Source organism: Trichosurus vulpecula, chromosome 1 (genome assembly GCF_011100635.1).
Source record: "Trichosurus vulpecula isolate mTriVul1 chromosome 1, mTriVul1.pri, whole genome shotgun sequence".
NCBI lineage: Eukaryota > Metazoa > Chordata > Mammalia > Diprotodontia > Phalangeridae > Trichosurus > Trichosurus vulpecula.
The window spans coordinates 479,170,751-479,185,215 of record NC_050573.1 but is presented as its reverse complement, the minus strand read 5'-3'; the positions used below and the strand labels follow the sequence as shown (position 1 = coordinate 479,185,215).

The window sequence follows — 14,465 nt, the reverse complement described above, 5'->3', positions numbered from 1 at the left end:
GAAGCATTCGTTATTATCACAATAAATCCCATTCACCTTTTATAAATAAATTGTAGGACTGACTTTTAAAAACCACCTACATATTATCAAAAATGTCCATTCACTTGTTTAAAAACATCTGTTAAAACAATAGTTTAGCGACAGGTAAAAATTAATAGGTCTGTGACTGGATGTTTCAGTTTTCAGTCAGCTATTTCTGATGACATATACACAGAGCCTAAAAAGTATCACTAGGTGTCTACCAAATTTTAGAGAATACCTTATTTGAATGCATAGGTTTCAAATTATGTCGCAATATAATTATATGTTGTGTACTGTATTAATCATCCCAGTAAGTGTTTTTCTAGAGCAAGATACGAGATATAACATTATATAATTGAGGTACGCAAGCTTAAGAGACCTCCTTTGAAAATCTGGTCCACGATCTCCACCAGGAATGTAAACACGACAGACACAAAAACATTTAAAAAAACAACTTTTTTTTAATTCTGATTGCCAAATTATTTAAGGCATGTATAAAAAAAGCATTCAATATACATTTTACACAAAATAAACTAAATTACAGCATAAAACAGGTAACCAGGCAATGGTATTAAAGTCTCTTTTCTAAAACTGGATAATTGTAAACATTAAAAAAAAAGACTGTGGGACTATTCAAGTAATAGAACAATCACAGATGTCTTCTGATATGCAGGCTATTGGGTTACTTGCCATTCAATATTTTTAAATGGATGTTTCATTATTCATAGATACTCATTATTTTCCCATTTAAAATCTATACATTATGTACAACACAGTTTTTGTGGTACTGGCAACCCTACGCCTTCCAAAAGTATATTTTCCACCATACACAATTACAATGAAACAGTGAATACAGTAACATTTCACACTGATGCATCTTAACAGGAGCCACCAAATAGACATCTAAATTGTATGAAAGTGTCATCATCACAGTTAGTCCTTCTGAGAGGCTTGTGGAAATATCTTAAGGGTATGCAAGGTTCAGGCACACTGATACATAACATTATTTATAATTTAAAAGCAAAAGGAAAAGAAAACAAATAGCCTTTTGTGGCTAATACTTTTCAACATGACAAAATCACTTTTTTCCTTTATTATGTGGCTTGCAACTTGGCAGCAGACCCTGTGTACTTGAGCCTGGTTACTGATATAAAAAGTAAAGAATATACATATATAACACATATATATGTATGTATATATATATATAAAAAGAAGTTTAATTACAGCGACATTTGTTACTCTGTGATAAAATCTGCAATTTACAAAAATGAAATGACTGCTTTTTGCCTGCCATTAAGGCATTTCAAATTAACACCATGGAACTGATGTCTGTAATAAAGCGCTTCCCCATGTGATCCAATCACATGACAGTGTACATTTCCAATCTTTTCACTCTCTGCAAAAGAAAATAAGGAACCTTAAGAAAATCCTTTTTTCATAATTAACATTGAAAACTATGAAACTAAAGAGCTTGCTTTATTGTATTAAATCCTTGGGTTACTCCAAGATACTATTTGAATTAAAAAGTAAAATATAAATTTTGTCATAATATGTAATGTGAAATTCAATCATTTTATTTTTATTTGTAAGTTGTGGTTGAATGAAACTAAAATATATATTTAGATTTATATTTTTCTTTAGCATTATCAACATAAATCTTCTGTTTTTACAACTTTAATGTTAAAACAAGATTAAGCAAGGGGAGTCAGAAGACTTTAAGAATCCTAGAAAACTCCTGGTACAAAGATATATATGTTCTAAATAAGGAAAAGAAATGCCATACAATTAACATAATGCAGTAAAAAAATAAAAGTTACAGTTTAGAAAGAGGCTGACTTTCAAGTTTAAAAAAAGCCTATCATTAGCTTTCTTTCTTCCCTGTTAAGATGTCTCTTTCTTTAAAAGTAATTCAAAACTCACAGGATATTTACCTTCTCTGTGCAGGAAACATACCAGATGCAGAAGCTTGAGCAGCCACCTGCTGAGTAGCCACAAGGGCAGCAGAGGTTAACCCTAATTGACAAAAAAAGAAAAAGAGGTCTTGTTTCTGTGGCCTTTAGAAAGACAATCTAGGTACGGACTTTCATGTTGAATGCCTGTAGAATCTATAGCAGTACTTTGTCCTTTCCTAAACAAATGCATAAAACATCTCATACAACAAAGACAAAGAACAAGATGCCTAGTCTGACTAATATCTCTTTACTGGATATACTGTTTTCCTTCCTTACTAGCCAGTTTAACAGAATCTAGCATTCCATCTCATGTTCCTTTCTGAGTCCTGACACTGTATAGTGCTAAAAGGCTTGCATACATTATAGAATACAAAACCCAGTAGAAATAAAAAGTATCAGCTAACAAGAGGAAATAAAAGCCACATTGTATTACAGAACCAACACAGTCATCTATTTGGTTAGGATTTAACTTTCCAGTGATGAAGAATAATACATTCTATAGGGTAGATGGAATCACTAAAATCACATTTAGAAAGAGTAACAGCTTTTATCTGAAAAAGCTAGATTTCTCACAAGCTTTTTTTCCAAGGGAAACTAAGATGCAAATCTAGAAGGAAATATTTTAATTCTCTCAGAATATGGTATCAGAAAAAAGTGACCAAACTGGAGCAAAGACAGAAAAAAAAAATTATCTTTTATTTTTGTATACTTTCTTCTTATGAACATGGGCTACTTTAGAAATTAAAGATGTAACATTCTTGATATGGACAAAAAAGATAACCTGCTCGAGTTAGACTGAATAGTTATAAAACAGAAGCTGCATAAATCAGGATAATCCCTTACATTTGTATAAAGTCTTCCCATGTAAAAAAATTAGTATTTTTTGAGATTAAAGTTGCTTCCCAATACCCAAACGCCCAACAAGGTATATTCCCCCCAAATGGTTAATTGAAACCATCTAAAAGAGCAGGGATTCTTAACTTTTTGTGCATGTGTCATGGACCACTTCTCAGAATAACTGAGTTTTTAAAAGTCATAATGGAAGGAAATTTTAAATATCAATTAAAATTTAGTGAAAATAAAGATGTATTTTGCCCATCTAAGTTCATGGATTACTATGTATTCCAGGGTTTTGTTGCTGTTCAGTCATTTTTTAGTCACGTCCAGCTCTTTGTGATGCAATTGGGGGTTTTCTTGGCAAAGATGTTGGGGTGGTTTGCCATTTCCTTCTCCAGCTCATTGTTTAGATGAGAAACTGAGGCAAACAGGATGAATTGATTTGTCCAGGGTCACATCACTAGTAAGTGTCTCAGGAAAGATTTAAACTCATGAAGGTGAGTCTTCTGGGCACACTATCCATTGCCCAACCCAGCTGCTCCAGGGCAAAAAACCTTATAATAGAGTGACTGAGACTCCTAAGTTACTTTTTCTCCCTTTGTAGTTTACCCAACATTAACAGAAAAGTCCAGTAGGGAGGACATCCCAGGCACAGGGGAGAGGCATTGATTATCTTGTCAGACGAATAGCAGAAAGGCTAGTGTCACTGGATTGTAGATTATATGGAGAGGAGTAAGGTATAAGAAAACTGAAAAGGTAGGAAGGGGCCAGATTATGAAGGGCTTTAAAAGCAAACAGAGGAGTTTACATTTGATCCTGGAGGCAATAGGGACCCACTAGAGTTTACTGAATAGAGGAATGACATGATTGGACCTGCACTTTAGAGAGATCACTTCAGCAGCTGAATAGGGCATGGATCAGAAGGTGGGGAGATGAGGCAGAAAGACCAATCAGAAGGCTACTGTAATAGTCCAGGAATGAGGGGATGAAGGCCTGCACCAGGGTGGTAGTAGCATCAGATAAGAGAAGGGGCAAAGATAGTTGTGAAAGGGCTTAGGAATTTAGATTGGGAAGGGGAGGAGGGATGAGAGAGTGAAGAGTATGAGGATGATACCTAGGTGTTGAGATGAGGTTACTGAGAGGGTAGTGGTTCCCTTGATAATAACAGAATCATTAGGAAGACAGTAATGTTTGGGGGAAAAGTAGTGGGTTCTGTTAGTACTGTCTTTATTTACAGTGTTTTACTATTTGTCTATGTTATTCTTTTGTATAGTTTCAGACTTTTCAAAATGCCATTATACCTGCTGTTTCATTTTATCCTTAGACTAGGCAGGGATGTAGAAAATTAAGAGGCAAAATGGAAAAACTCTACAGTGTAGGACATAGTGATAGCCATCATGTTATTAACTAGAACAGTAGATTGTACTTAGTAAGCATTTATTTAATGATAAGTTTTATTAAAAAAATGAGTGAATGAATAGATCCTATCTCCCTAAGATCTATCTTAACATATACTCATGTCAATTCCATATTAAAATATGTTTCAACCCTTATCCTCAATCGATCAGATCTGAGGTCTTGAGGACCTTAACAACTAACAAGTATTGATTCTGAAAGTAGTAAGAATTGTATCTAATTATTTAACTGTTAACACTTTTAAAGAAAGGAATTTCAATGAATCTGGGAAAATATACTCATCCAAGTACTATTATCATTTCTTTTTCCTTCTATTTTTCCTATGGCAATCTGAATGCTACATTTAGCATTCTGCAGCTAGACTACCACCCTCACTCACTCTGTGGTGACATTAGTCTGCTGATAACATCAACCAGTGACAATCAGCTGGAATCCAAGTCTTATCTGAACAGACTATGTAGATATCAGATATTTTTCTAACAGAACTATTTTTCCAATGTGACATTCAATCTATGATACAAAAGCTGTGTCAGCAGGTTACAAGGAGAAATAAACAAGCAAACAGAGATTGAAGAAAGAACTACTGACCTTGAAAGGGGTCATATTGACCCGGTATCAATGGATAGCCCATTCCAACATGCGTATGATGATGAGTATGAAGATGACGTTGACCGAAGGGGGAGTGACGATCTCGTTCTCTTTCTGCTTCCCGCTCACGCTCAGCTACAGCCTTTTCTATAGGCTATCATGAGAAAATGAGAGGACGAAAAAAGATGACAAGGTATTTTTCTAAAAACTTGTCATATAGTAATGGTACAAAAACTTTTGCTCCTGTAAATAGTATATAAATGATAAGTAGTTAGATGCAGAATTTTGGATTATTCCTTGAAGACAAAAAAATGACACTAATTCTGTTTATTGTGTATCTTTCCTTTTCATTCTAATGACCATACTTGAGTGCAATAACAATATGGTCTATCAATCAACCAGTCAAAATGGGTAAAACTACTTTTAACAGTGGCCCTTAAACAAACAAACATCAACCTTGTTTTACATATTAAAAAATGAAGGTTAGGAGACAAATAATTTCTACAAATTTATACCATTGAAATTTTCAGAAAACACAGACTAATATTCAAGAATACTCTCTAACCTCCCATCCCCAACTATGTAGCGTAAATGTTTACTCAAGACATAATTAATGTAACTAACAGAAAGTAGGAAATTATAGGAATCTGTTTATCCCCATTCATCTGCAGTTATTATATTATATGAAAGCATCTAACTGGATTGTACCAGAGCCTCCTCTCTCCCTTACATGTGGAAATGAAAGCAGTTTTTAAAAACTGTTTTTGGGTCAAGTTTTCTGATTATACTCATGGTTTTTTTTCAGTTGGCATTAACTTATATAAAATCATATGGACACCAGCTCTATCATATTTAACTACCTATGTGACCTTGCAAAAATCACTTTACTTGCCTGAACCTCAGTTTTCTCACCTGTAAATAAGAGGTTGGCCCAGATGGCCTCTTAGGTCACTTTCAGTTCTAAATCTATGGTCTTATATATCTTGGCACTAAAATAAATAAAGGCAGTTTCAGTTTAAGATATTTTGCTAAGATAAGCATATCAAGGAAATACCTACAAAGCCCAGCAACTTGCCTTCAGATTTCTCTGTGTGTGTGTGTGCGTGCGTGCGCACACATATACATGAAGGTATGTTTTTGGAAGTCATACTTCCAAATTGGGCTCCATGAATTTCAGTTTTCACATGAAAACCTTAACCTAGTTTTTTTTTTAAATAAAATCACGAAATCCTGCTATGGTACATGTCTTTCCCCCTCCTAACATGAAAAAGCATTTTCATTTGGAAGAAAGCATTCTTTATGTATCAATATAAAAAAAAATCTTGAATTCAGAGTTGGGCTCCACAACCATTCATATTTTGAAACTCTTTTCTACTTTGTCCTCTTTTCCCCCAAAACATAGCATTCTAAAATAACAACAAAAGGCAGCTTACAGCAGGGGACTTGCTGCGGTACTGGTTGGCATGCTGCTGAAGCAAATCCAGTGCTTTAGATTCAGTGGCTGTTTTCGTGCTGATGCTAGGGCTGGTATTGACTTTTTCCGCCTCTTCTCTCCCTGACATCTTCCCATAAACAGGATAATGAAATCCTGGAGAGAGATAGGCCCCTGCAGGTAAACAACAAATGCCACATCATGTTACTGGCTGCCTTTTTATTCTCCTTTTGAACATTTGAGTTACACAGATTTGGGATGGAGTTAGACATCATTGTATAGGGGTTACATTAAAAATGGGACATATCTTCATTTATTTAAATCTCAATTTTTCCCCCAGTTAATTCATATTGATGAATGGAGGTTATAAACAGAGTTGAGTTTATAGTCATCTCATACATTTATGTGTTCTCTTAAGTGAAAGGAATAGTAACTATAATAGTTCTGACAGTAAGTGCTTAGAAAATTTTTATAGGCAATAAAATATCTGTCAGTCCAACAGTAATAGCAGACTGTCAGAGACTATGGAAACTAGAGCCGGGAACTCTGACAGTTCATAAAAAGAATATCTTGTATTGAATCAGTTTCATCTGTAAAACTATAACATAAAACCAAGAAAAATAAGGGTCATTTAAGAAGTTCCTAATTTATCCTAAAATTTTAAAAGCTAACAGTGGAACAGAACTTTCACACATGCAGTTAAACATGAAAATCTTTTCTCTTAGGATACAGTTCACTTACCAGGATAGCTGTGCATTAGGACAGGAGAGACAGCCCTGTATGCCGGATGATTGGGATCATACATCTGTGGATAAGGATAAGCATGTAAATATTGTATGTATGACTGATGTTGACTCATTGGAGAGGAGACAGCCACTCTGGCTCCTCGTGAGTCCTTCCAGTTTACAGGAGTCTTTCGATCATCATTTTTTATCTTGTTCTCTTCCAGTGATTGAGAATCAGGATGCTTGGCTTCTTTGGGTTCCTCTTTGATACTTGTTAATGACACAGGAAGGCCAGGTATCATACTCTCTTTATTAGGTGTTTTCGTTGGGCTATCCTCTTTTAACTTTTTTTCTCTATCAAGCTCTTCTGACTTTTGCTGATCGAGGTATTTAGACTGGTATACATAGTGGTGCCAGGTCCTTGAATCTGGATCCTGACAAAGAAACACAGGGATTTCTAAAGTTAGTTTCAGAAAGGTTCATCAAAATATTATTGCTCATGTGTCAGCACAGCATGTGTTTTCCTTTTACCATAGACATTTCACGTAAGTTTTAAAGAGGGCTATCTCTTTATTCAAATACAAGCTAGTAACAGTAAATTTAGCCATCATTGTGAATATTAGCATCATTTAAACAAAAACTCAATGGTTTCTTATTTCATTTCTTCATTATCTTACTGGAACTGAGATTTAATATACTAATGTATGTATTAATGTAGAGCTTCACAGTTTAGTATATGCTAAAACCCTAATTAAAACAAGATTTCAAATTATAACAAATATCTTTTCAATCAAAAAACCTAACATATAAAATAAAAAGTTATTTGCCATTTGTGAAGATAATGGTTTTTTTTTACTTTTATAACAAAAGTGAAATATCTTGAAAGAAAGAATTTCTAAATAGCATTTTTCAACCAAACACTAGTAATGATAAATAATTGGTATATGGTCAAGAAAGTCCTTGAGGAAATTTTAAGGAAGAGCATTAAATTCCAACTAAAGTTGAATCTATATTCAATAGGAGAGGAAACTAGTGTGATGAAAAGTTAATTGTTCTCATTCAGTGAAATCCATTTCTAAAGCTCTTTGGGATTAAGAAAAACAAATTCATAGTACAAAAAGGAACCTTAAGACCATCAAATCCAACCCATTGTACAAATGAGTAAATTAAGGCCTAGACTTTTGTAAAGTCACATAGCTAGTCAGTGGAAGAAAGAAGACCAAGAAATCAGCCACAACTCTCTTCTCCCCCACCTCCCCTATTCAATACTCTTTCCATCATACCAATGGCAAGTACCTGAAAAAATAAAAGTGTCATTAATCAAATGGCTCCCTTAGTAAGTTGCCATGAATGAAAATGCTTTGGTTATTTATATACAATTCCACAACATATGCTTATCTAATTGAAGTTTCATGACCACTTTTTCAAATTTTAGTGAATTTGTTTTTCAGGGATGATCAATAACTTGGCCTTGAGAAAATCTGAAAAGGTCAGTCAGATAGACTTCTCTACCCATTTTAGCTTTAATGAACTTGACAATACAGCAACACATGGCACATTTTAAACATCACAAAAGTAAAAATGTTGGAGTCCAGGTCCATCCCAAACTGCAGAAATTACATAGTTGGACCCTTGCATGATCTTAAAGAGAAGGGAAAGGATATATATGGGCAAAGCCTACCAATTCCCACTAAATGGTAGTGGAAATTGTGAAATTTAAAAGATCAAACATTTTGGCCATCTAGTACAAGTCCCTCATTTTACAAATGAGAAAAATGAAGCCCAAGAAGGCTAAATGACTTGCTTGTGGTCACAAAGAATGACAGAGCTGGTACTAGAATCCAGGTCTCAAGTCTCACACCAGTGCAATAGAAGAAAATTTTATATCATGCCACTTATAAATTTCTTTTAAATTGAAAGGACCTCAGAGATCCTCTAATAAAAATATATAATGTTAAAAATGTTGATATACTTTTTATAGAACTGAAGGGACTTCAGAGATTCATCTTATACATATGTATATTAAAAACATTTAAAACGCTTTTTAAGGAGAAAATTAAGGAGGGGGAGTCCTTACTGAACAAAAGGCATAATCAGATCAAGCCTAGAAATGTACAATTCTCAGATTGCTCTCTATGTCTAGGGCCATCTTACTTGTTTAAATCTTGTGGTTGGGTCTACACCTGTCTGCTTCATGGAATCCATGACAGATTTCATTTCTACAGCCTCCTTAATAAGCTGGTGGTTTTCCATCTGCTTAGCTTTGAAGCTGTCGGACTGAAGCTGCTGCTGGTGATTGGACAGAATCTGTGATTTACCTGTCTCCTCAGTTTTATTAGGTAATGCTGGCCCAAGTTTAGTATTGTTTTTGTTAGGCTCTGGAGTAGTAGGAGCTTTAGAGATGGTGGCAGATGGGATATTTTTCTGTTTACTGTCCTCCTTGCCCAGGTCTTTCAAAGGCAGTTCATTTTTTCTCTCACAGTCTCTTCCAGTCTGAGCTATTTTCTGTTCTGCCAACCTCTGGTCCTCATAATATTTCTCATACTGCTGTCTGTAAGCAGGATTAGTGGCTATTAAGGACTTCTGGTCCATATAGAGGCCATAGGCATACTGTCCATAATAAAGTGATTGGGCAAGTGCAGGATGTCTTTGAGTTATTACTGACTGATGTTGAGGTGGTAAATTAGAATTGTTTTCCATTTTCTTAGAATCTAATGGATCTGCCTTGTCTTTTCTTTCCATTTCTTCTTCAGACTCCTTTTTGATCTTCATTCCCTGTGTGTAACTACTGTTCCCAGCTGCAGGGGTGCTGACTTGGCCTGAGTGCAGATAACTTGGAGAATAATAAGTATCGTAGCCATGGTAATAGGGAGAATGGGACTCTTTTACTTGGGATGATTGTGCTGTAGCTGAAGAATGCCCTTTTACAACACTGTCCTTACTAGAAATAATATCTGAAGGTGAACTGGCCTTTGACCTCATGCCCTCTGACCTGCTGTCAGAACCACCATCATCAGCAGCATCAGATATATCAGAATAAGCAGGGCTATTTGTTTTAGTAGCTGAACTTTCTGCCCCATTTTGTGTCAACACATGCAATGGTGGCATAGGAGACTGTCCATTCACCAAAGTGTTACATTCCATTCTGGAAGCACTCCCTATAGAAGGGCTGGGTGCATTGTCTGTGAAAGTGTAAACCTTATCAGCTTCAGCTTTAATACTTGCCATCCTGCTCTCTTGAGATTCTGACAGACCATTAGCTAGCACTTCATTCTTGCTGAGATGGTCCTTTAAAAAATGTCCAGATAAATCTTTCCCAGACCCTTTTGTGTCCTCGAGCTTTCCTAGCTTCACATCCATTTTAGGGCTTCCTGATTCTTTGCTTTCTTTATCTTTTACCTTTCTCTTTTCCTTTTTCTTTTTGTTTTTGAGTGATGTGAGAGCTGGGTTTATAGTGCTTGGCTCTCCCATAATAGTGGGCTTTGGTTGAATAGGTTTTAATGGAGGACTCTTTGGTGTAGCCTGAACAACAGTGGTTGTGAGTGAGGGCAATCCTGATATTGACCCTGTAGTGGTAGTTGTAAAGGCTGCAGTAGGAATAGCTATCAATTGGGGAGGAGTAGGAGCTGGAGCAGGAGCAATAGGCCTGGCAGTTTTAAGCTTTGAAAGGTTTTTGTCCACTTTGCAACTGTTAGCTTTTTTGCTCTTATCTTTATCGCCTGAATTTTTCTTTTCTATTAGTCCCTCTGCTTCCAATTTAGGCATTTCAGTAGCCAAACTGCTATCTGTTACTGAGCAACTATCCAAAGTGGCTGACATATTAGAGATCACTGGAAGGTTATTAAGTTCATTGTTAAGGCCCTTCTTTTTGCCAGAATTCTTGCCAGCTTTAGAACTGATTATTGAACTTGGGCCATTATTAATCAATTCTTTTTTGCCCTTGGGTGTTCCAGGGGTGTTTACAGAGCTAGGGGATGTTGGTGCTTTTAGTGGATCAAATGTTGATATATTTGTGCTTGGCTCATTAAACTGAGATGCCATGGTATTCAATGCCTCCTCACAATCTGAAATTTTGTCCTCACTCTCAGGCTCAAATTCCAGTTTGCTTTCTGGGTCTAAGTGTGCATGAGCCTGGTGGTACCGCAGTCCATTAATGTGCTTGTACTTTTTGTTACAATTTGGGTGTGGGCAATCAATTAATACTGGAGAAGAGCAACCTTGGTCCAAAAAAGTAGTCTCTGGTTTCCCCTGAGGGGTGGTTGGAGTGCTTCTAGAATTCGTACGAACACGCTTTCCAGACTTATTGTCCTCTGAACTGGAATTCAAATCCAGTTCCATAGGAGGCTTATTTTTTCTCTTATTGGTTGAAGAAGGACTGGCTTTAACATCTTCAACAGCACAGTTTGGAGGTGTCCTGCGTCCACTTGAGTTAAGATTACCCCTCCTCCCTTTTCCATTAGCACCACCTCTGTTCTTATTCTGTAGCCCTCTAGCTTCTGCAAAGCTAGCATCATTTCCTGGTACAGTGGCTGCAGACCTTGCTCGCTTCCCTCTTCCTCGACCTCCTCTCATCTCCAGATCACTTGTTGGTGACTCACAAAACCTAGGCAAACAAGAGCAACAAAAGTGAAAATTAGGTAACATAAAGAAGGCACGTGTTGTACTCCAAAGCCATCAACAGTTTTTGAATCACAAGGGCAGCCCCATTTCTTCCACTGGTAATTTCACCGTCTGGGGTAGAGTGGGCCAGCAACAACATTTGTTTTTTTCAGAAAACTATGTAAAAGCAACTAAAGCGACCTCAAATTCAACTTAAATTTGCATAGCATGAAAAAGCATTAAAAAATTCCAACAGCTATGTTTTTAACATGTTGTGTGCAGAATTATTAATTTCTCTTCTTCCTGGTTTCAAATTAATGTTAATTTGCATAGAGTCTCCTTTTAGGAAGGAAAGGGAAAAAGAGTATTTAAATAAATTGTTTCCAGTTACCTTGGGGGTGCCCAATCATGCTTTGTGCAATCCAGCAGTGTGCCCACGTAGGTCTTGTTCCGCCATGTGACATTTACCACTAAGACACCTGTAGTTGGGGGAAGAATGTAGAATTATCACAGTTGGTACAAAACTCCTGTTTTCATTTTTAATTGATTTTTATGAATACAGTTCTATTCTCATTTGCTTTTAAAAGGCCATGATTTTAAAAGGCCACTCGGCCACTCTTCCTCATTTTTGGTTTTAACGACCTTAACTTAAAACCCACAGGAAATTATCAGAGTGCGTGCGTGCGTGTGTGTGTGTGTGTGTGTATAAGACAGAATGTAAGTGTAATCATATCTCTCTGCAGACAGAAGGTAATCATTTTTTGCCATGTCCTGCTATAAAACAGCAACACTCACCTCTTAATTTTTCTATTACATTTAATTGCTTTCTTTTGGCAGTCAGCCAACATAAACTGAGTGCCAGTTACCAGTGTTTAAATCAAGAGACTGAAAGTAATGTGTTTTTTTTCTCAAATCAGTAAAATAAAATATTTTATTCCTCCCTCCCCCTAACAAGTACACAGACGCATAAAAGTATGAGAAAGTAACTACCCAGACTAGATCCAAAAGCATTCAATTATTAATGTTCTCTCTCAAAAAAGTGATCTTTAACTTGAAAATTAGCACTTTCTCTGAGAGAACAATGAATCCAAACTGAGGTGAGTCCAAATCGGTATTTGGTCCTGTTTTACATATAGTACTAAAATAGTACTAAATAGTACTCTTAATAAAAAACAATTTTTTTAAAAGATCTTCACAACTGCTTTACAGGATTATTCCTGGTGGAATCAATCTTAAGAGTGCCTGTCACAGAGGATTAAATAAATAAATAAATAAATAACCCACCCCCAAGCCTCTCCCCATGCCATTTCCTATGAACTATTCTGCTTTCACCAACTCTGCCTTACAGATGATTTAATTTAGTGCTGCATCTGTGAACTGCTAAACTTGACTGCTTGCCAAATGTCACAGAGAAGCATAAAATACATGATTCACTTTTCATTTCTCTTCAAAATTTACAGAACAAAAAAAATTACACTTTCTAGCCTACCCTAAAAGGACCTGATTTCTGAGCTAATAGATACAGTTTTTATTCTCACAGAATAAACATGTTAAAATGTTTTTTTTTTCAATTTAAGTTTATTTAAATGTTTAAGTATTCATTGTTTTGTATAGATCGCCTCCACTTTCTCTTGGAAACAAACATTGGGACATAATCAAAACCTTATTCTGTTTGGTTTACTTAATAGTGTAAAATCTGTGATTTTTCATCTGTTCTATACAGCAGCATCAAAGTAACCTAAGCTTACAAACCAGGTCATCACATAACTAGAGGAGAGATTTCTTTAAAAAAATTATCAAAGTAGAATTGAAAATTGTTTCCCATAAGAATTGTATTGCTATTACTTAGGGGACAGCTGAATTCTATTCACTCTAACAAGTCTAGCAGACAAAATGATAATAAAAAACAAGCCTTTCTTCAATCACAGTTGAGGCGATTGGATTTCCCTTAGGAAATAAGAGATCCGACGACATTAAATTAATATTGAGATCAGAATAGACAATTGAGTATTTAGTCAGAATTTGCACAATGTAATCCAGTTGGGGGAAACAATATTTTATCATTTTAAGATCTACACACACACACACACACACACACACCCCTCCTTTCTAGTAAAAAAAAAAAAAGGTTAAAGAAAGAGAAGGGGAAGATTGATTTGCTTTTCACATTGTCTCCTCTAGGGCACTGTGTGTGATGTCAAAGACCTTTCCAGCTGCTTAAAATTCTTTGGCATGCCAGCTATATTTACTGCTGAAGAATACATCTGCATCGCCAGAGGGTTACTGCATTTTAGCTTTAGATGCAATAAGCTGAGTCACCGAGTTCCAGAGGCCCCAATGTAGTACAAATGTATAATTAAAAATGCTTGAAAGGAAACATGAAAGAAACAATAAATGCTCCATTCTTGAAGTAATAAAATTAAAAACAGGAAAAGTCTGCACAAACACTTAACATTTGCCTGCGCCAAAAGGCTTTTGTTACTGCTTTCTCCCTATGGGTTTCACGTTTCCAGCAAAAAAAAAAAAAAAAAGAGGTTTGGGATTGGTTCTCTCTTTCTGGGAACACTAGTATCTGATTGGCTGGATTGAGCACTGCAGTAGAAACCTCAAAAAGCAAGTGCCTCGGCTAAATGAGCTTCAAAAAGGGAGGGGTGAAAGAACGTAATACACCAGAGTACGGAACACGCAAAAGGGTGAGACAGAGTGAGTGAGAAGAAGAATATATAAGCAGAAACTGTTTTTATCGAGGAGGAATAATCCCAACAATGAGCGAGGGTTTTCTAATGCTTCCCCAGTCAGTAAATCAAACACTGGTTTGTTTTCAGTAACAAAGATTGTCAGTGAGATGAAAGGTTATTGTCTGCTAAACTGTGTTGTGTTTATACACTAAGACCC

The 14,465-nt window shown here is 36.0% G+C and overlaps 1 protein-coding gene across 1 annotated transcript in view; it reads right to left on the bottom strand.

Moving 5' to 3' along the window:
- Window positions 1–1,948: 1,948 nt before the first annotated feature.
- ZNF608 (zinc finger protein 608) overlaps window positions 1,949–14,465 on the bottom strand; it is a 217,785-nt gene continuing 205,268 nt past the window's right edge. Inside the window, exons 4-9 of the mRNA XM_036741750.1 lie at window positions 11,962–12,049; window positions 9,126–11,574; window positions 6,988–7,405; window positions 6,248–6,420; window positions 4,815–4,968; window positions 1,949–2,034 (exon numbers count right to left, since the gene is read on the bottom strand). Of these exons, the coding sequence (XP_036597645.1) occupies window positions 1,949–2,034; window positions 4,815–4,968; window positions 6,248–6,420; window positions 6,988–7,405; window positions 9,126–11,574; window positions 11,962–12,049 (3,368 nt within the window). The remainder of the gene's footprint in view (window positions 2,035–4,814; window positions 4,969–6,247; window positions 6,421–6,987; window positions 7,406–9,125; window positions 11,575–11,961; window positions 12,050–14,465) is intronic.